At 37.5% G+C, this 23,195-nt stretch overlaps 1 protein-coding gene across 1 annotated transcript in view; it reads left to right on the top strand.

Moving 5' to 3' along the window:
- LOC106091669 (uncharacterized protein DDB_G0271670) overlaps positions 1 to 23,195 on the top strand; it is a 219,055-nt gene that overhangs the window by 63,319 nt on the left and 132,541 nt on the right. The window contains exon 2 of the mRNA XM_059370927.1: positions 8,107 to 8,868. Coding sequence (XP_059226910.1) covers positions 8,107 to 8,868 — 762 coding nt within the window. The remainder of the gene's footprint in view (positions 1 to 8,106; positions 8,869 to 23,195) is intronic.

Raw genomic sequence — 23,195 nt, 5'->3', positions numbered from 1 at the left:
AATGTATACAAAATAAATTTAGTTAATGGGAACGAACCCGCTCCGCTGTACCCTCTTTAACTCTCGAATACCTTTTTAGGGTGGGAACACTTCACCCTGAATGCGGATATCAAATTCGTGCCACTGTAGCCTATGACGCTGAACGCGTTCGAATCTTGGCGATAACACCGGACAAAGCGGTGCTTATCTCCTCTTAATGTTGGCGACATTTGCAAGATACAATGCCATGCATGGTCATTTACAACATTTTCCCCAAAGAGGTGTCGCACTGCGGGACGCTGTTCGGACTCGATTAAAAAAAGGTCCCTTATTTAAACTTGAATCGGAAAGCACTCATTGATGTGTGAGAATTTGCCCCTTCTCGGGGGGCCCGCTGGGTATTTGGACCCAAATTTTAATACCATATTCGTTTTCTGGTCTTTAATACCTTTCATTTGATACCCTTATTGTGCCCATCGGACCATTTTCGGATATGGGTGGCGTTTTGGGGGTTAGGAGGAGCGTCCGCCTCCATCCGATATCTAAAACTTATAGCCTATGTTTCCTTCCGTACACAATCTATGAACATTTTAAGAAAATCGGTTCAGCCATGTTTCATATAGTTATAATGGATCTAATGGCGTTTTTTAGGGTTGGCGTGATCCCCTATACTTCGATCTAATTTTGTATGCCAAATTCGAAATCTACTCCCCATTACCTTTCATTTGAGCCCCATATTGAAATGTACGTTCAATATGTCGGTTTGGGGGAGTTTTGGGGTTGGGGCGGCCCGATGGGTACTTAGACTCAAATTTTAATACCATATTCGTATTCTACTCTCCAATACTTTTCATTTGATACCTATATTGTCCCGATAGGTGCACTTTTGATTTTGGGTTGTGTTTTGGCATAAGGGGGAGGGTCCGTCCCCCTTCCGAAACCGAAAAATTATATAGCCTATGTTTGCTTCCAGAAAAACCTACGCAATATACAAAAATTTCAAGAAAATTGGTTCTGCTGTTCTTTAGTCTACACGGAACAAACAAACCGAGTCCCATATATTCGTGATTGGCTAATGTGCCCATTTTGCGCGTTTTTGTGGGGGTGGGGTGACCTCCTATATTTCGACATGAATTTGTATGCCAGATTCGGAATCTACTCCCGCATACTTTTTTTTTTTGATACCCATATTGTCCTTATTGGTCCACTTTTGATTTTGGTTGGTGTTTTGGGGTAACGGTGGAGGGTCCGTCCCCCTCCGTTATCAATAAATTATAGAGCCTTTTCCTACTTCCTGACCATATTCGTAATCTACTCCCGAATACCTTTCATTTGAGTCCCATATTGTCATGATCGTCAAATAAAACTATTTTAAGGGTTGCTGGGGCGGCCCCCCAGGTACTTGGAACCAACTTTCATTATGAAATTCGTACTCTACTCTTGAATACCTTTCATTTGAATCCCATATTGTCCCGATCGGTCCGCATTTATTTTTGGGTATACTTTTGGTGTAAGGGGGAGGGTCCTCCCCCTTCCCGATATCAAAAAATTATATAGCCAATGTTGCCTTCCAGACCAATCTACATAATCTGTGATAATTTCAAGATAATGGGTTCAACCGTTTTTGAGTCTATACCAACACAAGTTCATTTTTATACCCACCACCGAAAGATGGGGGTATATTCATTTTGTCATTCCGTTTGCAACACATCGAAATATCCATTTCCGACCCTATAAAGTATATATATTCTTGATCAGCGTAAAAATCTAAGACGATCTAGACATGTCCGTCCGTCTGTCTGTTGAAATCACGTTACAGTCTTTAAAAATAAAGATATTGAGCTGAAACTTTGCACAGATTCTTTTTTTGTCCATAAGCAGGTTAAGTTCGAAGATGGGCTATATCGGACTATATCTTAATATAGCCCCCATATAGATCGATCTGCCGATTTAGGGTCTTGGGCCCATAAAAGCTACATTTATTGTCCGATTTTGCTGAAATTTGGGACAGTGAATTTTGTTAGGCCCCTCAACATCCTTCGTTAATTTGGCCCAGATCGATCTAGATTTGGATATAGCTGCCCTATAAACCGATCCTCCGATTTAGGGTCTTGGGCCCATAAAAGCCACATTTATTATCCGATTTTGCTGGAATTTGAGATATTGAGTTGTCTTGGGTCCTGCGACATTTTTCTTCAATTTCGCCCAGATCGGTCTAGATTTGGATATAGCTGTCATATAGACCGATCTGCCGATTTAGGGTCTTAAGCCCATAAAAGCCACATTTATTATCCGATTTTGCTGAAATTTGGGACAGTGAGTTGCGTTGGGCCCTTCGACATCCTTTGTCAATTTAGCCCAAATCGGTCTAGATTTGGATATAGCTGCCCTATAAACCAATCCTCCGATTTAGGGTCTAGGGCCCATAAAAGCCACATTTATTATCCGATTTTGATGAAATTTGCGACAGTGAGTTGCCTTAGGCCCTTCAACATCCTTCGGCAATTTGGCCGAGATCGGTTTAGATTTGGATATAGCTGCCATATAGACCGATCCTCCGATTAAGGGCCTTAGGCCCATAACAGCCACATTTATTATCCGATTCTGCTGGAATTTGAGATAGTGAGTTGTCTTGGGCCCTTCGACATTTTTCTTCACTTTGGCCTTGATTGGTTTAGATTTGGATATAGGTGCCATATAGACCGATTTCTCGCTTTTAAGTTTTGCGGCCATAAAGGGCGCATTTATTGTCCGATGTCGTTGAAATTTGGGAGAGTGAGTTATGTTGGGACCTTCGACATTTCTCTTCAATTTGGCCCAGATCGGTTCAGATTTGGATATAGCTGCCATATAGACCGATTTCTCGATTTAAGGTTTTGGGCCCATAAAAGGTGCATTTATTGTCCGATTTTGCCGAAATTTGAGACAGTGAGTTGTCTTAGGCTCTTCGACTTTTTTCTGCAACTTGGCCCAAGTCGGTCCAGATTTGGATATAGCTGCCATGTTGACCGACCTCTCGATTTAAGGTGTTGGCCCCATAAAAGGCGTATTTATTGTACGATTTCACTGAAATTTGACACAGGGACTTATGTTAGGCTTTTCGACATCCGTGTCGCATATGGTTCAGACCGGTGTATTTTTAGAGATAGCTACTGTATTTACCAATATTTGGCCCAAATCGAAACATATTTTCATATAACTGGTATGGGACATAAAGTATGAAATTTTCACCGAATTTTGATGAAAGGTGGTTTACATATATACCCGAGGTGGTGGGTATCCAAAGTTTGGCCCGGTCGAACTTAACGCCTTTTTACTTGTTATATATAAGATTGGCCAAATGCGGCTAACAAAGGACTGTCGTTTTTTATGAAGCCATCATCTAAGGCGACGAGGCAATATGAAATCACATATGGATATCCGAAAATCCACATAATGGCATTTTTAAAAGTTTTGAGTAAACATTTAATGTTTAACGCCTTTAACGACCTTGACCATTCATAGAGTAAAGTAGAAGGGGAATCACACATTTTAATGTTTCAAGAAACCATTCCAAAGAAACTGGTTGCGATTTAAGAAGAAGAAGAAGGTGCGTATCACTTGACATCACTTTCGCAATTCAAAACTATATCAGCCTGATGGATTCTGGGAAACCAAATATCATAAATAAGGCAGCTCGTCGCATAGAAATGCAAATTAAGTGGGCATTAATTGGAAAATTTGGTCTACAAGTTAAAGGTTTTGATAATTTACACCGCCGATATTTTGTTTTTATCTATGTGTCGATAGGTTATTCGAAACATTTTGGGCCGGTTTTTTATTGTCTTTATTGTTGAAAACACTTGTTGGTCATTTAATTCGCTCAATAAACGCTTCAATAAATCAAACCACAAACCAGATAGACTTTAATTTGGCAGCTTTGATTTTTCTTCGTTTTTTTTTGGGGGGGGCATTTCATCAATCATTAAATTTATGTTACCACCCTAACAAGTAGGCTCGTCGCTGGTTGCTGGCTTGCTTGCATGGTAGCATTGAAAAATTGAAAAAATTATTTGGTCATGGCTTAAAAGGTATTAAGCGCACCTTCTTTTTTTTTCTCTCTCTCTCTCATAAATTTATGCAGAAAATGGCTGCGAACTTCAATCCCACCACCAAGTTGAAGAGTTATTGGAAAACCCCCCCTTGTGCAGGTTTTGAAGCCATCAATTATAGGTAGTTAATTTGGAAGCTATGCTTGAGCATTTGACAAGGGAGACGATTTGTCTAAGGTCATTTTTACAGTGATTCCACATTTTTTTTTTTTTTTTTGATAAATTTGGCTGTGCATAATGTAGAGGCATTTATCTTGAATTTATTTCAATGCACTTAATATAAAGGGTGATTTTTTTGAGGTTAGGATTTTCATGCATTAGTATTTGACAGATCACGTGGGATTTCAGACATGGTGTCAAAGAGAAAGATGCTCAGTATGCTTTGACATTTCATCATGAATAGACTTACTAACGAGCAACGCTTGCAAATCATTGAATTTTATTACCAAAATCAGTGTTCGGTTCGAAATGTGTTCATTCACCGTAACGTTGCGTCCAACAGCATCTTTGAAAAAATACGGTCCAATGATTCCACCAGCGTACAAACCACACCAAACAGTGAATTTTTCGGGATGTATGGGCAGTTCTTGAACGGCTTCTAGTTGCTCTTCACTCCAAATGCGGCAATTTTGCTTATTTACGTAGCCATTCAACCAGAAATGAGCCTCATCGCTGAACAAAATTTGTCAAAATTTGAACACATTTCGAACCGAACACTGATTTTGGTAATAAAATTCAAGTAAAATTCAATTCAATTCAAAAATAACGAGCAAGCGTTGCTCGTTAGTAAGTCTATTCATGATGAAATGTCAAAGCATACTGAGCATCTTTCTCTTTGACACCATGTCTGAAATCCCACGTGATCTGTCAAATACTAATGCATGAAAATCCTAACCTCAAAAAAATCACCCTTTATTTAAAAATCAATTTGTGTTTGTTCGTAGGTTTGTTTGTTTGTGTGTTCCTTATAGACTCAGAAACGGCTGAACCGATTTTCTTGAAATAATCACAGATGGTGCATAATGATCCCGTGGTGAAAATATAGGGTACCACATTTTTTGATATCTGAAGGGGGAGCGGACCCTCCCCCTTACCGTAATTTTCAGAAACGCCAGACCTCGAAGATGGGTGGCGCGATTTAAGCGAAATTTTTGTGTGCTCTCTTATAGTAACCTAAAAACAAAAATTTGGTATCCAAATTTCAGATGGTGTAACTAGGGGGGGGGGGGGGGGCGCCCCACCCCAAAACCTTCCAAATATACATATAGACCAATCACGACAATATGGGACTCAAATGAAAGGTATTTAAGAGTTGAGTACGACTATGGTTAGGAATTAGGAATAGGCTATATAATTTTTTGATATCGGGAGGGGGGCGGACCCTCCCCTTTACCCCAAAAGTACTACCCAAAAATAAAAGTGGACCGATCGGGACAATATGGGATTCAATTGAAAGGTATTCAAGAGTAGAGTACGAATTTCATAATGAATGTTTGGTCCAAGTACCTGGGGGGCCGCCCCAGCCCCAAAACCCCTTTAAATAGGTTTATTTGACGATCATGACAATATGGGTCTCAAATGAAAGGTATTCTTGAGTAAATTACGACTATGGTAAGGAAATAGGAATAGGCTTTATAATTTGTTTATATCGGAAGGGGGCGGACCCTCCCCGTTACCCCAAAAATACCACCCAAAATCACAAGTGGACCGTTTAAAACAATATGGATATTAAATGAAAGGTATTGAAGAGTAGAATACAAATATGGTATTAAAAATTGGGTCCACATACACAGGAGGTCGCCCTAACCTAAAAATGTCTAAAAACAGAAAAATTGGTCTCCATATCAATATGCGGCTTAAATGAAAGGTATTCGGTAGTAGATTACGAATCTGGCATACAAAATCAGATCGAAGTGTAGGGGGTCACCCCACCCCCTAAAAACTCCCCAAAATTGCCTAATGACCCATCATGACTATATGAGACTTGGTTTGTTTGTTTGTTCCGTAGAATCGAAGAAAAAGGAAACATAGGTTATATAATTTTTAGATATCGGATGGTGGCCGACCCTCCCTCTTACACTAAAAACGCCACCCAAAACCAAAAGAGAACTGATGGACACAATATGGGTATCAAATGAAAGGTATTGGAGACTAAAAAATGAATATCACATTAAATTTTGAGTCCAAGTACCCAGCTGGCCGCCCAGTTTAAAAACTCCTGTAAACAGAAATATTCGACGTTCCTATCAATATGGGACTCAAATGAAAAGTATCCGGCAGTAGATTACAAATGTGGCATAGAAAATTAGGTCCAAGTAATGGGAAGTCGCCTCATCCCCAAATACCCCCAAATGGGCATATCAGCCGATCATGGCTATATAGGATTCAAATGAAAGATATTTGGGAGTAGATTAAAAAAATATGACATTAAAATTTGCGTTCACATTAAGATGGCTCTTTTCCTTCTAAAAATACATCGAATAGGTTAATTGACCCATTATGGCAATATGGGACTCACATGAAAGGCATTTGAGAGAAGAAAACAAATTTGATATCCAATTTATGGGGTACGCCCTAAATCACTCCTTAAACTGAACTTCATTTCCGACTATAGCAATGTGGAGCTCAAATCAATGGTATTTGGAAGTAAAGAACGAATTTGATATCTATTCAGGTGCCGGTGACCTCCCCAGCCCCAAAAAACACCCTACAAACGGTTCATATTTACCCACCATGACAAAGTGGGGTTCAAAATAAAGGAATTTTAGGAGAGGACATGAATTTGATATCCATATTTGAGTCGAAATGTCTCCCCTAGAAAGCAAAAATTCCAGATCGCGGAGATTGGTAATGCGATTAGTTCGAAATTTTTTGCAACAAAAAAAAAAACATGGTTTCTATTGTTGGGGACGGGTGCCGCACAAAACCTGCCTAATGGAGTAATAAGGGCCTCAAAAGAAATGCATTTGAGAGTAGAGTAAAATTTTGCCGAGCAGGGGCAAACTTTTCATACATCAATGAGTGTTTTCCGATTCAAGTTGAGTTTATCAACGATAAGGGGCCTTTTTTTATAGCCGAGTCCGTATGGTGTGCCGCAGTTCGACACCTCTTTGGGGAGAATTTTTTACATGACCATGCATGGTATGGTACCTCGCAAATGTCGCCAGCATTAAGAGGGGATAACCACCGTTTGAAATTTTGGATTCCAACGCAGGCGTTCTGCGTCATAGGCGGATATAGGCTACAGTAGCACGTTATCCACATTCAGGGCGAAGTGTCCCCACCCTAAAAAGATATTAGAGAGTTAAGTAAGGCGCAGCGGGGCGGGCCCGTTTCGGCTAGTGTTACTATATAATTTAATGATAGTTGGTGGGGCGAAACTCGATTGGCTGAGATATATTTCAAAGATATTTCCTCTACTTTTATGTATATAATTATTTATTCACACTCATTGCAAATCTTATTGCAAAAATTATATCATAAGTATTTAACCCTATTCTAAGCATATACCGATGGTTCTTTCTACAGTTGGTCAAAAATCGAGCGAAAGAGGGTATCTCTGTGTCTTCCATAATTGGGTTATAAGCTTATCCGCGACATAAAAGCTGTAAACAACGTTAAAAATTAAAGATTTGATGCCTTAAAAATTAAGCTCCAAGACTAAGGTCCCCCAGTATTTCCCCTAAATATCCTACACCCAAAAAAAATTAAAAAAAAAAAAAAAATCAATCCCTCCAACCAAATACAATATCTTCAGATATATTTTCGGTAGGCAAACTTTCAAGTTTGAGACAAGGGAAATGTTCATTTTATGCAAAATACCCATAATAATGATGATCACTTAATAGGCTTAAATTTATTGTTATTAACCTCTTAAATTATGATAAAAAAAATGTTGGCCTTTTTTGGAAATCAATTCAAAAACCATCAACAACAACAACACCCTTCTTTAAGTGCTATATGATTTATAGAGTTCATTTAGTTTGGAGATTCATTGTCTGTTTTTGGTTCTTTCTTCTCGATTTTTTTTTTGTAGACACCAATTTCGGGTTGGATCAGTCAGAGATAGCAAGGCAAAATCAAATTACCCAACAGCTATTGTCCAGCTATTTGGAAAGACGTCTATTTCCCAATATTGGCGTAACACAGAAGATACCCACAATTGCGGAGATTTTGCCCAAGGTGGCGAGTTCCACCACCTCCACAACCACCACTACCACAAGCAGGCCCAAATCTAAATCTTTGAGAAGACCAAGGCCCAGGGGCTTTTCAGTTTCCTCCTCTTCCCTGAAAAGAGGCAGCTCCAGCTCTAGCTCCAGTCCACGAAAAACCTCCAGTGGCAGTGTTAGCACTAGGAAAACTCCCAATTCTCTGCAGGAACTTTTGAAGTTGCGTCGTAAGCAAAATGAAAAACCAAACGAAGAGGATTATGAGGAGGATGCCGAACAAGATGCTGACGAAGACGCCGAACAAGACGGTGACTATGAGAGTGGTGAAACCGATGAGGATGACAATGCCAACAATAGGACCATTAACTATGGTCATCGCCATCAACATCATTATCACAGCTATCGCGATGAATTGGACGAAGAGGATGAGTACAGGGCCAGATCCCGTTATCGTCCTCATCATCGCTATCGCCATCATCATGGCTACCATCGCCACCACTATGACGATGACATTGACCAGGATGGCCAGGAAGCCTTACAGAGTGTAGAGTCTGAGCAGCATGATCACTACTACAAGACAAAGGGTGATATCTTTGCCAGAGATCCAAGTGAGAACGAGATCGATAGCGGTAAGTCATGGCATGGCTCATTAAATTTTTTAAGAAAAAACGAAAAAAAAGATTAAATCAGGTTTTTGCATTTCGTCATGTTAATAACGGAAACACACAACAAAGAAACCTGAGTTTATGTCAGAGGCGTGGAAATACAAATTGTATGGGAGGGGGACTATAAAAACTACTATTGTTCACTAAAACTTGGTCTATGAAAAAATCCCCTAAGTGCCTTCATAGTAAATTTTAATCAATTTTTTGTTTTTATAAAAATGTTGCTAAATGGGATTTTCTAGCAAACTTTCTCGCCAATCCCTTTGCAAAGAAAATTATATCAAAATCTTGTTTAAAAAAAATTTTTTTTAAAATATCAACAATTAAATTTTCATACAAAATCTCGTCGAAATTTGTTTCTCGCGAATAGTTTTGCCAAAACTTGATTTTCATTAAATGTCTTGCCAAAATTTGATTTTAATGAAAAATATCTTTGTATATTGATTTTCTACAAAAACTCGTCGAAATTTTATGTTTACACAAAATCTCGTCAAAATTGGGGTTTTGTGGAAAATTTCGTCAAAACGTGATTTTCAAGGAAAATTTTGTCGAAAAGTTATTTTTTGAAATTTGATATTCATGCAAAATCTTGTTGAAATGAAATTTTCATAAAAAATTTTGATTTGTATGCAAAATCTCGTCGAAATTTGTTTTTCATACAAATTCTAGTCGAAAATTGATTTTCAAAGAAAATTTCTCCAAATTTATTCTTCATACAAATTTTTTGAAAAAAATTTCTTTGTATAAACGTTTTTTTCAAAATTTAATTTCACATAAAATCTCGTCGAAATTTGATTTCAAGCGATATCTAGTTGAAATTGTGATTTCTGTGGAAAATCTACTCAAAATTTGTTTTTCATACAAATCTCGTCGAAATTTAATTTTCATAGAAAACTTGTCGAAATTTGGTTTCCAAATTTATTTCCCTTACAAAATCTCGTCCAAATTTAATGTCCATATAAAATCTGTTCCATATTTAATTTTCATACAAATTTTTACGTCGAAACTGGATTTTTAAGGAAAATTTCGTCAAAAGTTGATAATTATGGATAATTATCTCGATATTTGATCTCCATTCCAAATCTCGTCGAAATATGGCAAATGTCGTCAAAATTGACTTTATATACAAAATTTTCCCAAAATTTGATATTTCCATAAAGCGTCGTCGAAATTTGATTTCCATGGAAAATTTTGTCAAAATGAAATTTTTGTGGAAAATCTCCTCCAAATTTGTTTTCATACAAAATCTCGACATTCTTTTTTTAAAAAAATTGGATTTTCATGGAGAATTTCTTTGAAATTTATATTGCATATAAAATTGTTTCGAAATTTGATTTCATATTAAATCTCGTCGAAATTTGATTTCAAGGGAAATCTGGTCGATATTCGATTTTAATAGAAAATCTCCACAAATCTCCTACTCTTCCTCCTCCTCGTCGATATTTGATTTTCATAAAAAACTAGTCGAAATTTGATTTCCGAAAAATATTCTTCTTATAAAATCTCATATAAATTTAATTTTCATACAAAATCTCGTCGAAATGTGATTTTCATACAAATTCTAATCGAAACTTGATTTTCACGAAAAATTCCTTAAAAATGTGATATTTATGGAAAATCTTCTCGATATTTGATTTTCATTCAAAATCTTGTCGAAACTTGATTGTCATACAAAATCTCATCGAATGTTGACTTCCATACAAAATCTCGTCGAATGTGGATTGTCATTTAAAATCTCGTCGAAATAAGTTTTCAAGGAAAATCTCAACAAACTTTAATTTACAGAGAACATTTCATCGGAATTTGATTTTCATATAAAATCTCGTCGATATTTTGATATCCATGAAAATCTCGTCGAAACTTAATTTGTGTGGAATATTTCGTCGAAATAAGTTTTTTATACGAAATCTCGTCGAAATTTAATTTTTATATAAAACTCTTCGAAATTTGATTTTCAAAATTTTTTCTTCTTACAAAATCTCGTCGAAATTTGATTTTCATACAACTTCTCGTCAAAACTGGATTTTCAAATAAAAATTTCAAGGAAAATTTAATTTTTATAAATAAAATTGTATCAAAATTTGAATCTCTAATGAAAACTCGTCAAATTTTACCTTCCATGGAAAATCTAGTCAAAATTTGATTCTTGTGGAAAATCTTTTCAAAAATTGTGTTTTATACAAAAACTCAGCGAATTTTGATTTTCATAAAAACCTCGTCGAAATTTGATTTCTGAAATTTATTCTTCTTACAAAATCTGGTTTAAATTTTATGGCCATACAAAATCTTGTCGAAATTTGATTTTCATACTAATTCTCGTCGAAACTTGATTTTCGGAGGCCACCGTAGCGCAGAGCTTAACACGTCCACCTATGACGTAGAACGCCTGGTTTCGAACCCTGGCAGGAACATCTCACAATTTTTCAGCGGTGGTTTTACCCTCCTAATGCTGGTGACATTTGTGAGGTACTTTGCCATGTAAAAACTTCTTCCCATACAGGTGTCGCTCTGCGGCATGCCGTTCGGAATCGGCTATAAAAAGGAGTTGCCTTATTGTTGAGCTTAAAATTGAATCGAACAGAACTCATTTATTTGCTTGCCCCAGTTCCTTAATGGAATGTTCATGATCAAATTCTACTTGATTTTCATACAAATTCTCGTCGAAATTATTGTAGATTTTCAAGAAAAATGTTGACAAAATTTGATTATAATGGAAAATCATCTCGATTTTTGATTTTCATTCAAAATCTTGTCGAAACTTGATTGCCATACAAAATCTTGTCGAATCTTGATTTTCAAGGAAAATTTCACCGAACTTTAATTAACGTAGAAAATTTCATCGAAATTTTAATTTCGTATAAAATTTCGTCGAAATTTGACTTCCATGTGAAATCTCGTCGAAAATAAATTTTTGTGGAGTATATCTTTTCATACGAAATTCCGGCGAAATTTGATTTTCATAAACAAAATTTCGATCCGCAATTCCGCAATTTGCTCTTCTTACAAAATCTCGTCAAAACTTGATTTTCAAGGAAAATTTTGCCGATTTTTTTCGAAATTCTCGAAATTCGATTTTCATAATCAAAATTTTCAAAATCTTGCCGAAAAGAGATTTTCAAATCGACGAAATTGGAATTTAGAGAAATTCTGTCGAATTTTACTACACATACAAAATTCCGTCGAAATTTGATTTCTATGCAAAATCTCGTCGAAATGAAACTTTTGTGGAAAATTTCCTTGAAATTTGCTTTTCTATAGAATCTGTTATGATTTCTAAAATTAATAGAAAATCTCATTAAAAACTCGTCGAAATTTAATTTTCTACAAAATCTCGTAGAAATTTAATTTTCTACAAAATCTCGTCGAAATTTAATTTTCTACAAAATCTCGTCGAAATTTAATTTTCTACAAATCTCGTCGAAATTTAATTTTCTACAAAATCTCGTCGAAATTTAATTTTCTACAAAATCTCGTCGAAATTTAATTTTCTACAAAACCACGTCGAAATTTAATTTTCTGCAAAATCTCGTCGAAATTTAATTTTCTACAAAATCTCGTCAAAATTTAATTTTCTACAAAATTTCGTCGAAATTTAATTTTCTACAAAATCTCGTCGAAATTTAATTTTCTACAAAATCTCGTAGAAATTTAATTTTCTACCAAATCTCGTCGAAATTTAATTTTCTACAAAATCTCGTCAAAATTTAATTTTCTACAAAATCTCGTCGAAATTTTATTTTCTACAAATCTCGTCGAAATTTAATTTTCTACAAAATCTCGTCGAAATTTAATTTTCTACTAAATCTCGTCGAAATTTAATTTTCTACAAAATCTCGTCGAAATTTAATTTTCTACCAAATCTCGTCGAAATTTAATTTTCTACAAAATCTCGTCAAAATTTAATTTTCTACAAAATCTCGTCGAAATTTTATTTTCTACAAATCTCGTCGAAATTTAATTTTCTACAAAATCTCGTCGAAATTTAATTTTCTACAAAATCTCGTCGAAATTTACTTTTCTACAAAATCTCGTCGAAATTTAATTTTCTACAAAATCTCGTCGAAATTTACTTTTCTACAAAATCTCGTCGAAATTTAATTTTCTACAAAATTTCGTCGAAATTTAATTTTCTACAAAATCTCGTCGAAATTGACTTTTCTACAAAATCTCGTCGAAATTTAATTTTCTACAAAATCTCGTCGAAATTTAATTTTCTACAAAATCTCGTTGAAATTTTATTTTCTACAAATCTCGTCGAAATTTAAATTTTTACAAAATCTCGTCGAAATTTAATTTTCACAAAATCTCGTCGATCATTTTTTTTCATCCAATATCTTGATGAGATTTGATTTTTGTTAAAATTTTCACACAAAATATCGTCAAAACTTGATTTTTTTGGCTTTCTTACACCGACGCCCTATGGCTTTATCACACACGCACTGCCCGCTTCCAAAGAAAAACAAAAACCAAAAACAGGGCTAGTATAAATCTTTAGGCCATAATTTAACTCAGCCTCAGTTAATGGTGGTGTTGATGTATGCATGGCTTTTGAAGAATGGCTCAGCTGAGGAGCAGTAGAAGAGGGTAGAATTTGTGGTTTGTTCGATTTTTTTTCTACTTCTTAAAACAACTACATGACCTTTCTTTTACGGTGCTATTCCGTGATATTCATAACACTTCGGCTTTTTTTTTGTCTCTCTTGGTCACCTCAACCAGTTTTGGCTTTTGTTTGCAGTTTCACAGCCTCACAATTGTGGCTAGCTATCTGGCTGGGCTCAGGTCTCTGCACCTTCCTCCTATACCAAGAGAGGCGGCAGTAATCGAAATGAACCATCGATCCGTAGAATCAATTTCTTTGGCTAAACCGGATTTGGTTTTTTTTTTTTTTTTTTTTTTTTTGAATTAATTACCCATGGTTGCGCCTTCCTTATGGGCGATTTCAATAAATATTTGCTCGTTTTGCGGTTCAATGAATGCCCTTCAGAGGCGACGACGGACTTGTTTGGTCGTCGTCATTTTGTTTTCCCTTTACTACATCAATTTGTTCCCGACACTTACATGGCATGTCCGATGATATATGTGGGTCCCCATACCCTTGGAATTCATGGTGTAATCATTTCGCAATTATTGTGATCTTTGTTTGTTTTTTGCGAAATCAATTGATGGAATTTTTATTGTTCACAACTGGAATGTCATTATGAATGCCAGGAAACGATGGAGTTGTGCGTGTTTTTTTTTTGTCCGCAGTTGTTTAATTAATACTGAAGTTTTGTCCTTGAAGGATGTTTATGACCACCTGAAGCGACAAGTCATGGCAATGAGGATTCATGAGGCGGCAGTTGAAGATTTTATTTTATTGTATACTCCTTCCTTTGTTTGATAATCGTATGGGCATTGCTCAAAGAGGTCAAAATCCCAGATCGGTTTATATGGCAGCTATATCAGGTTATAGACCGATTTAAACCATATTTGACGCAGTTATTGAAAGTCATAACAAAACACCATGTGCAAAATTTCAGCCAATTCGGATAAGAATTGCGCCCCCAAGAGGCTTAAGAAATCAAGACCCAAAATCGGTTTATATAGCAGCTATATCAAAATATGGACCGATATGGCCAAATTTCCATCGGCTAGCTTTACTCCTTCGAAAGTTAGCGTGCTTTCGACAGACGGACGGACGGAGATGGCCAGATCGACTTAAAATGTCATGACGATCAAGATGCATATTTCGAGGTATTTCGAGGTGTTATAAACGTATGTCTGTCCGCCTGTCCGTCTGTCTGTCCGTCTGCCTGTCCGTCTGTCTGTCCGTCTGTCTATCCGTCTGTCTATCCGTCTGTCTGTCCGTCTGCGGACAGACAGACAGACGGACAGACAGACAGACGGACGGACAGACAGTCAGACGGACAGACAGACGGACAGACAGACGGACAGACAGACGGACGGACAGACAGTCAGACGGACAGACAGACAGATAGATGGATAGACAGACGGACAGACAGACGGACAGACAAACAGACAGACGGACGGACAGACAGACAGACAGACAGACAGACAGCCAGACAGACAGACAGACAGACGGACGGACAGACAGACGGACAGACAGACGGACAGACAGACGGGCAGACAGACAGACAGACGGACAGACAGACAGACAGACAGACAGACGGACAGACAGACGGACAGACAGACGGACAGACAGACGGACAAACAGACGGACAGACAGACGGACAGACAGACGGACAGACAGACGAACAGACAGACGGACAGACGGACAGACAGACGGACAGACGGACAGACAGACAGACGGACGGACAGACAGACAGACAGACAGACGGACAGACAGACGGACAGACAGACGGATCGTTTTAAAATTTGGTGCAGTCATGTTTTGAGGCCTAGAGACAAAGCCTATTGAAATTGGAAAAAATCGGTTCAGATTTGTATGTAGCTCCCATATATATGTTCGTTCGATTTGTAGTAAAATTGCAATAAAATGGTCATATGTTAACCAATTCTCTCGAAATTTGGCAGGAAGGATTTTCTTATGACTCTTAATATTACTGTTAAACGTCATAGAAATCGGTTCAGATTTGTATATAGCTCCCATCTATATGTTCGTCCGATTTGCAGTAATACAGCAATAAAATGTTAACCAATTCTCTCGAAATTTGGCAGGAAAGATTTCCTTATGACTCTTAATATTACTGGTAAATGTCATAGAAATCGGTTCAGATTTGGATATAGCTCCCATATATATGTTCGTCCGATTTGCAGTAATATTGGAATAAAATGGTCATTTGTTAACCGATTCTCTCGAAATTCGACAGGAAGGATTTTCTTGTGACTCTCCATATAACTGCTTAATTTCATAGAAATCGGTTCAGATTTAGGTATAGCTCCCATATATATGTTCGTCCGATTTGCTGTAATTTTGCAATAAAATGGTCATTTGTTAACCATTTCTCTTGAAATTTAGCAGGAAAGATTTTCTCTGTACTCTCGATGTTTCTGGTGAATTTCATAGAAATCGGCCCAGATTTAGATATAGCTGTCATATATGTATATGGCCCGATTTTAGCTTCTAGGGTCACAGAAAGCGCATTGTTTGACCCATCTTGGCAAAATTTAGCAAAACGCTTTCTTAGACGAATGCCACAGTATCTGAGAAGTTTACTCGAAATCGGTTAAGATTCAGATATAGCTCCCATATATATGTTCTTCAGATTTTGTGTAATTTGCAATAACATTATCATTTGTCAGTCGTAGTTATTACAGTTTGAACATATTTGCTCGAAATTTGATACGGATTGTTTAATAACCCATCGGATAACATCCGCCGAGGTCCATCAAAATTGGTTCAGAATTGTATATAGCTCCCACATTGTACTTACAGGGATGGTGTAGGGTATTATACAGTCGGTGCCGCCCGACTTTTGCCCTTCCTTACTGGTTTTTATTTGTTTATTCCCCGAATATTCTAATAGTCAGTTAGTTTATAAATAACATTAAATTGTTGCATTATTGAAACTAGTTTCAATTTCTATTTTGTTTTCGCATTGTCATTATTGAAAAGAAATTTTCGAAACAAATTCTCGTTAAGAGGAATTGAATAAATTCTAAAATCATTTCACTTGCCATACCCTAAAAGACTAGCCCCTGTAGTGTTAAAAATTTAAAATAGAACATCATCAATAACTAAACAAACAAAATTTTTGAGAACAAGTCCATAAAATTCAGTTAAAACAAGTAAAAGCGTGCTAAGTTCGGCCGGGCCGAATCTTATATACCCTCCACCATGGATCGCATTTGTCGAGTTCTTTTCCCGGCATCTCTTCTTAGGCAAAAAAGGATATAAGAAAAGAGTTGCTCTGCTATTAAAACGATATCAAGATATGGTCCGGTTCGGACCACAATTAAATTATATGTTGGAGACCTGTGTAAAATTTCAGCCAATTCGTATAAGAATTGCGCCCATTGGGGCTCACGAAGTAAAATAGAGAGAAGGATTTATATGGGATCTGTATCGGGCTATAGACCGATTCAGACCACAATAATCACGTTTGCTGATGGTCATGAGAGGATCCGTCGTAGAAAATTTCAGGCATATCGGATAATAATTGCGACCTCTAGGGGTCAAGAAGTCAAGATCCCAGATCGGTTTATATGGCAGCTACATCAGGTTATAAACCGATTTCAACCATACTTGCCACAGTTGTTGGATATCATAACGAAATACTTCGTGCAAAAATTCATTCAAATCGGATAAGAATTGTGCCCTCTAGAGGCTCAAGAAGTCAAGACCCAAGATCGGTTTATATGGCAGCTATATCAGGTTATGGACCGATTTAAACCATACTTGGCACAGTTGTTAGGTATCACAGCAAAACACGTCGTGCGAAATTCCATTCCATTCGGATAAGAATTGCGCACTCTAGAGGCTCAAGAAGTCAAAACCCCAGATCGGTGTATATGGCAGCTATTTCAGGTTATAAACCGATTTGAACCATACTTGGCACAGTTGTTGGATATAATAACAAAACACGTCGTGTAAAATTTCATTCCAATCGGATAAGAATTGCGCACTCTAGAGGCTCAAGAAGTCAAACCCCCAGATCGGTGTATATGGCAGCTATATCAGGTTATGGACCAATTTGAACCATACTCGGCACAGTTGTTGGATATCATAACAAAACACGTCGTGCAAAATTTCATTCCAATCGGATATGAATTGCGCACTCTAGAGGCTCTAGAAGTCAAGACCCAAGATCGGTTTATATGGCAGCTATATCAGGTTATCGACCGATTTAAACCATACTTGGCACAGTTGTTGGATATCATAACAAAACACGTCGTGCCAAAATTCATTCAAATCTGATAAGAATTGCGGCCTCTAGAGGCTCAAGAAGTCAAGACCCCAGATCGGTGTATATGGCAGCTATATCAGGTTATGGACCGATTTGAACCATACTCGGCACAGTTGTTGGATATCATAACAAAACACGTCGTGCAAAATTTCATTCCAATCGGATATGAATTGCGCACTCTAGAGGCTCTAGAAGTCAAGACCCAAGATCGGTTTATATGGCAGCTATATCAGGTTATCGACCGATTTAAACCATACTTGGCACAGTTGTTGGATATCATAACAAAACACGTCGTGCAAAATTTCATTTCAATCGGATAAGAATTGCGCACTCTAGAGGCTCAAGAAGTCAAGACCCAAGATCGGTTTATATGGCAGCTATATTAGGTTATGGACCGATTTGAACCATACTTAACACAGTTTTTGGATATCATAACAAAATACGTCGTGCAAAATTTCATCCCAATCGGATAAGAATTGCGCACTCTAGAGGCTCAAGAATTCAAGACCCAAGATCGGTTTATATGGCAGCTATATCAGGTTATGGACTGATTTAAACCATACTTAGCACAGTTGTTGGATATAATAACAAAACACGTCGTGCAAAATTTCATTCCAATCGGATAAGAATTGCGCACTCTAGAGGCTCATGAAATCAAGACCCAAGATCGGTTTATATGGCAGCTATATCAAAACATGGACCGATATGGCCCATTTACAATACCAACCGACCTACACTAATAAGAAGTATTTGTGCAAAATTTCAAGTGGCTAGCTTTACTCCTTCGGAAGTTAGCGTGCTTTCGACAGACAGACGGACGGACGGACGGACGGACGGACGGACGGACGGACGGACAGACGGACGGACATGGCTAGATCGACATAAAATTTCACGACGATCAAGAATATATATACTTTATGGGGTCTCAGACTAATATTTCGAGTAGTTACAAACAGAATGACGAAATTAGTATACCCCCCATCTTATGGTGGAGGGTATAAAAAAAAACACAATGCACAGCAGACAGCATAGTGGTTGTCACCTTGAAATTTTAAAAAAACATGCGAAAACCATAGCTTTAGAGTAGGAATCTAAAATAGTAGGGCTTAAGACACAACAATCGCCAATTGGCAATCGCATCAAAAGCTCTTCAATGTAAGCCTTCTTTTTGTCTTAATTCTAAAACACAGCAAGAAAGACAAAACAAAAATCTCGTTGCTATTTGAAGCTGGATGGAATAAAATAAAATACTATTTAAAATATAAATAACTGCACGTGCCGATTGTTTGTTGCTAAGCCAGAAGAACATCAATAAATTCCCTGTGAATCAACAAATCCCAGTCCAGAGAACTCCTTCACATTTGCGTGAGTGTATGCGTGCCAAATTGTTATCGCCTGACAAAATTCTATTCCATTTTGGATTTTTTTGTTTCTCTACATTGGCTTGAACCAACATTCACATGTCTTTGTTTTGTTGTTGTTGTTTCTATTAATTTACCGTTATTCAATTCAAATTTAAATATGAATTTTTGAATTTGAACGCTCCCAGACTTGGAGCCGAAATTCTCGCAGCCAAATTTAAGCACGGCTGGCACATAAATTAATGAATTTCTGTATCTTTTTATACCCCCCACCATAGGATGGGGGTATATTCATTTTGTCATTCCGTTTGCAACACATCGAAATATCCATTTCCGACCTTATCTAAGAATCTAAGACGATCTAGTCCGTCTGTCCGACCGTCTGTCTGTTGAAATTACGCTACAGTCTTTAAAGATAGAGCTATTGAGCTGAAATTTTGTTCAGATACTTTTTTTGTCCATAAGCAGGTTAAGTTAGAAGATGGGCTATATCGGACTATATCTTGATATAGCCCCCATATAGACCGAACTGTGTTAGGCCCTTCAACATTCGAATTGTGTTAGGCCCTTCAACATTCCTCGTCAATTTGACCCAGATCGGTCCAGATTTGGATATAGCTGCCATATAGACCAATCCCTCGATTTTAGGTTTTGGCCCATAAAAGCTACATTTATTATCCCATTTTGCTGAAATTTGGGACAATGAGTTGTGTTAGGCTCCTTGACATCCTTCGTCAATTTGGCTTATATCGGTCCAGATTTGGATATAGCTACCATATAGACCGATCCCTCGATTTTAGGTTTTGGGGCCATAAAAACCGCATTTATTATCCGATTTTGCTGAAATTTGGGACAGTAAGTTGTCTTAGGCCCTTCGAAATCTTCTTTCAATTAGGCCCGGATCGGTCCAGAGTTGCTTATAGCTGCCATATAGACCGATTCTCCGATTTAGGGCCTCGGGCCCATAAAAGCAACATTTATTATTGGATTTTGCTGAAATTTGGGACAGCGAATTGTGTTAGGCCCTTCAACATTCCTGGTCAATTTGACCCAGATCGGTCCACATTTGGATATAGCTGCCATATAGACCGATCCTCGGATTTAGGGTTTTAGGCCCATAAAAGCCACATTTATTATCCGATTTTGCTGAAATTTGGGACAGTGAGTTAAGTTAAGCCCCTTGACATCTTTTTTCAATTTGGCCCCGATCGGTTCAGATTTGAATATAGCTACCATATAGATCGATCCGCCGATTTGGGGTCTTAGGTCCATAAAAGCCACATTTATTATCAGATTTTGCTGAAATTTGGGACAGTGAGTTGTCTTAGGACCTTCGACATTCTTTGTAAATTTGGCTAAGATCGGTCCAGATTTGGATATAGCTGCCATATAGACCGATTCTCGGATTTAGGGTCTTAGGCCCATAAAAGCCATATTTATTGTCCGATTTTGCTGAAATTTGGGACACTGAGTTGTTTTAGGACCTTCGACATCCTCCGCAAATTTGGCTCAGATCGCTCCAGATTTGAATATAGCTGATCCTCCGATTCAGGGTCTTAAGCCCATAAAAGCCACATTTATTATCAGATTTTGCTGAAATTTGGGACAGTGAGTTGTCTTAGGACCTTCGACATCCTTTGCAAATTTGGCTAAGATCGGTCCAGATTTGGATATAGCTGCCATATAGACCGATTCTCGGATTTAGGGTATTAGGCCCATAAAATCCACATTTATTATCCGATTTTGCTGAAATTTAAGACAGCGAGTTAAGTTAAGCCCTTGACATCTTTCTTCAATTTGGCCCCGATCGGTCCAGATTTGAATATAGCTGCCATATAGATCGATCCTCCGATTTAGGGTCTTAGGCCCATAAACGCCACATTTATTATCGATTTTGTTGAAATTTGGGACACTGAGTTGTTTTAGGACCTTCGACATACTCCGCAAATTTGGCTCAGATCTGTCCAGATTTGGATATAGCTGCCATATAGACCGATCCCTCAATTTTTGGTTTGGGCCCATAAAAGGCGCATTTATTATCCGATTTTGCTGAAATTTGGGACAGTGAGTTAAGTTAAGGCACTTCAAATATTTCTGCAATTCGGTCTAGATCGATCAAGATTTGCATATAGCTGCCATATAGACCGATATCTCGATTTAAGTCTTGGCTCAAAAAAGGGGCATTTATAATCCGATTTAACTGAAATTTGACACATTGATCGGTTTATTTTTATACCCTCCATACTGATTTCGTCATTCTGTTTGTAACTACTCGAAATATTCGTCTGAGACCCCATAGAGTGTATATATATTCTTGATCCTCGTGACATTCTATGTCAATCTAGCCATATCCGTCCGTCTGTCCGTCGGTCCGCCTGTCTGTCATGTCGAAAGCACGCTAACTTTCGAAAGAGTAAAGCTAGCCACTTAAAATTTTGCACAAATACTTCTTATTAGTGTAGGTCGTTTGGGATTGTAAATGGGCCATATGGGTTCAAGTTTAGATATAGCTGCTATATAAACGATCTTGGGTCTTGACTTCTTGAGCGTCTAGAGGGCGCAATTCTTATCCGTTGGAATAAAATTTTGCACGACGTGTTACGCTATGACTTCGAACAACTGTGCCCAGTATGGTTTTAAATCGGTCCTTAACCTGTTATAGCTGGTATATAAACCGATCTTGGGTCTTGACTTTTTGAGCCTCTAGAGGGCGCAATTCTCATTCGATTTTGCTCAAATTTTGCATAAAGTATTTTTATTATGACTTTCAACAACTGTGCCTAATAAAGTTCAAATCGGTTCATAACCTGCTATAGCTGCCATATAAACCGATCTTGGGTCTTGACTTCTTGAGCCTTTAGAGGGCGCAATTCTTATCCGATTGGAATGAAATTTTGCACGAAGAGTTTCGCTATGACTTCCAACAACTGTGTTATGTATGGTTCAAATCGGTCAATAACCTGATATAGCTGCAATGTAAACCGATCTTGGGTTTTGACTTCTTGAGCCTCTAGAGGGCGCAATTCTTATCCGATTGGAATGAAATTTTGCACGACGTGTTTCGCTATGACTTCCAACAATTGTGCCATGTATGGTTCAAATCGGTCCATAACCTGTTATAGCTGCAGTATTTGGTCCAAATCGGATCATATGTCGCCATAACAGCTATGGGACATAAGGTATACAATTTTCACCGGATTTTGATGGAAGGTGGTTTACATATATACCCGAAGTGGTGGGGTATCCAAAGTTCGGCCCGGCCGAACTTAACGCCTTTTTGCTTGTTTCTTTTTAAATATTTGAAGCAAAAGTTCCATATAGCAATGGAACTATGGCACACCAATTGAACGGTAAAGGCCAAATGACAATGACATCATTCCAATGATCTTTCCCGATTCTGGTAATTCTGGAATTGGGAGATGTGCTTTTTTTCAATTCTGCAACATTCTTGGCAAGTTTTTATATCTATACAAATGCATAAATAATTCATGTTTGTCTGCACCGCCAAAAGCTTATACCGAGTTTATATCCCACGTATGTGCTGTTACTCGCCATCCCCAATACGGGATTAAATTATTTATTGTTATGCGAAAAAAAGACTTTAAAAATATCTTGTTTTAAGTTTTTTTTTTTTAATTAACATTGAAAGAATAAAAATCTCCAAGATGGACAGGTTGATGTTTGAAGACTGTGTACCTGTGTATTTGAAGAAATGTTTAAAGTTTCTGTGAGTGTTAGTTGCAATAAGGCCAAGTCTATTTCGGCTAACCTTGGAATAAATGAAAGTATTAAAAATAGAACGTCTGGATTGAAATTTTATTTTTATTTAGACTACATTTTTTGAGTTTTTGTCATAACAGAGAATGTCATTGAAATGTTGTCTTTAGAGTTGGAAACCAGGTTTTAGGAAAAAGCCAGTTTATTGATCACCCTAATTGTAGTGAACGCTTGGCGTTCTTAAGCTCTTGGGCGTATCGTAGCAGATCCAAAACAAAGGCTTCTCAGGCTTCCCAAAGCGCTGTGAAGCCCAGTGTTTGTTAATATGCGTCAGTTGCACCCTAAG

This window comes from Stomoxys calcitrans, chromosome 1, assembly GCF_963082655.1.
Source record: "Stomoxys calcitrans chromosome 1, idStoCalc2.1, whole genome shotgun sequence".
In the NCBI taxonomy this organism is placed as follows: Eukaryota; Metazoa; Arthropoda; class Insecta; order Diptera; family Muscidae; genus Stomoxys; species Stomoxys calcitrans.
Note: the sequence above shows the minus strand (reverse complement) of the source record. Positions and strands in the feature narration are given on the sequence as shown.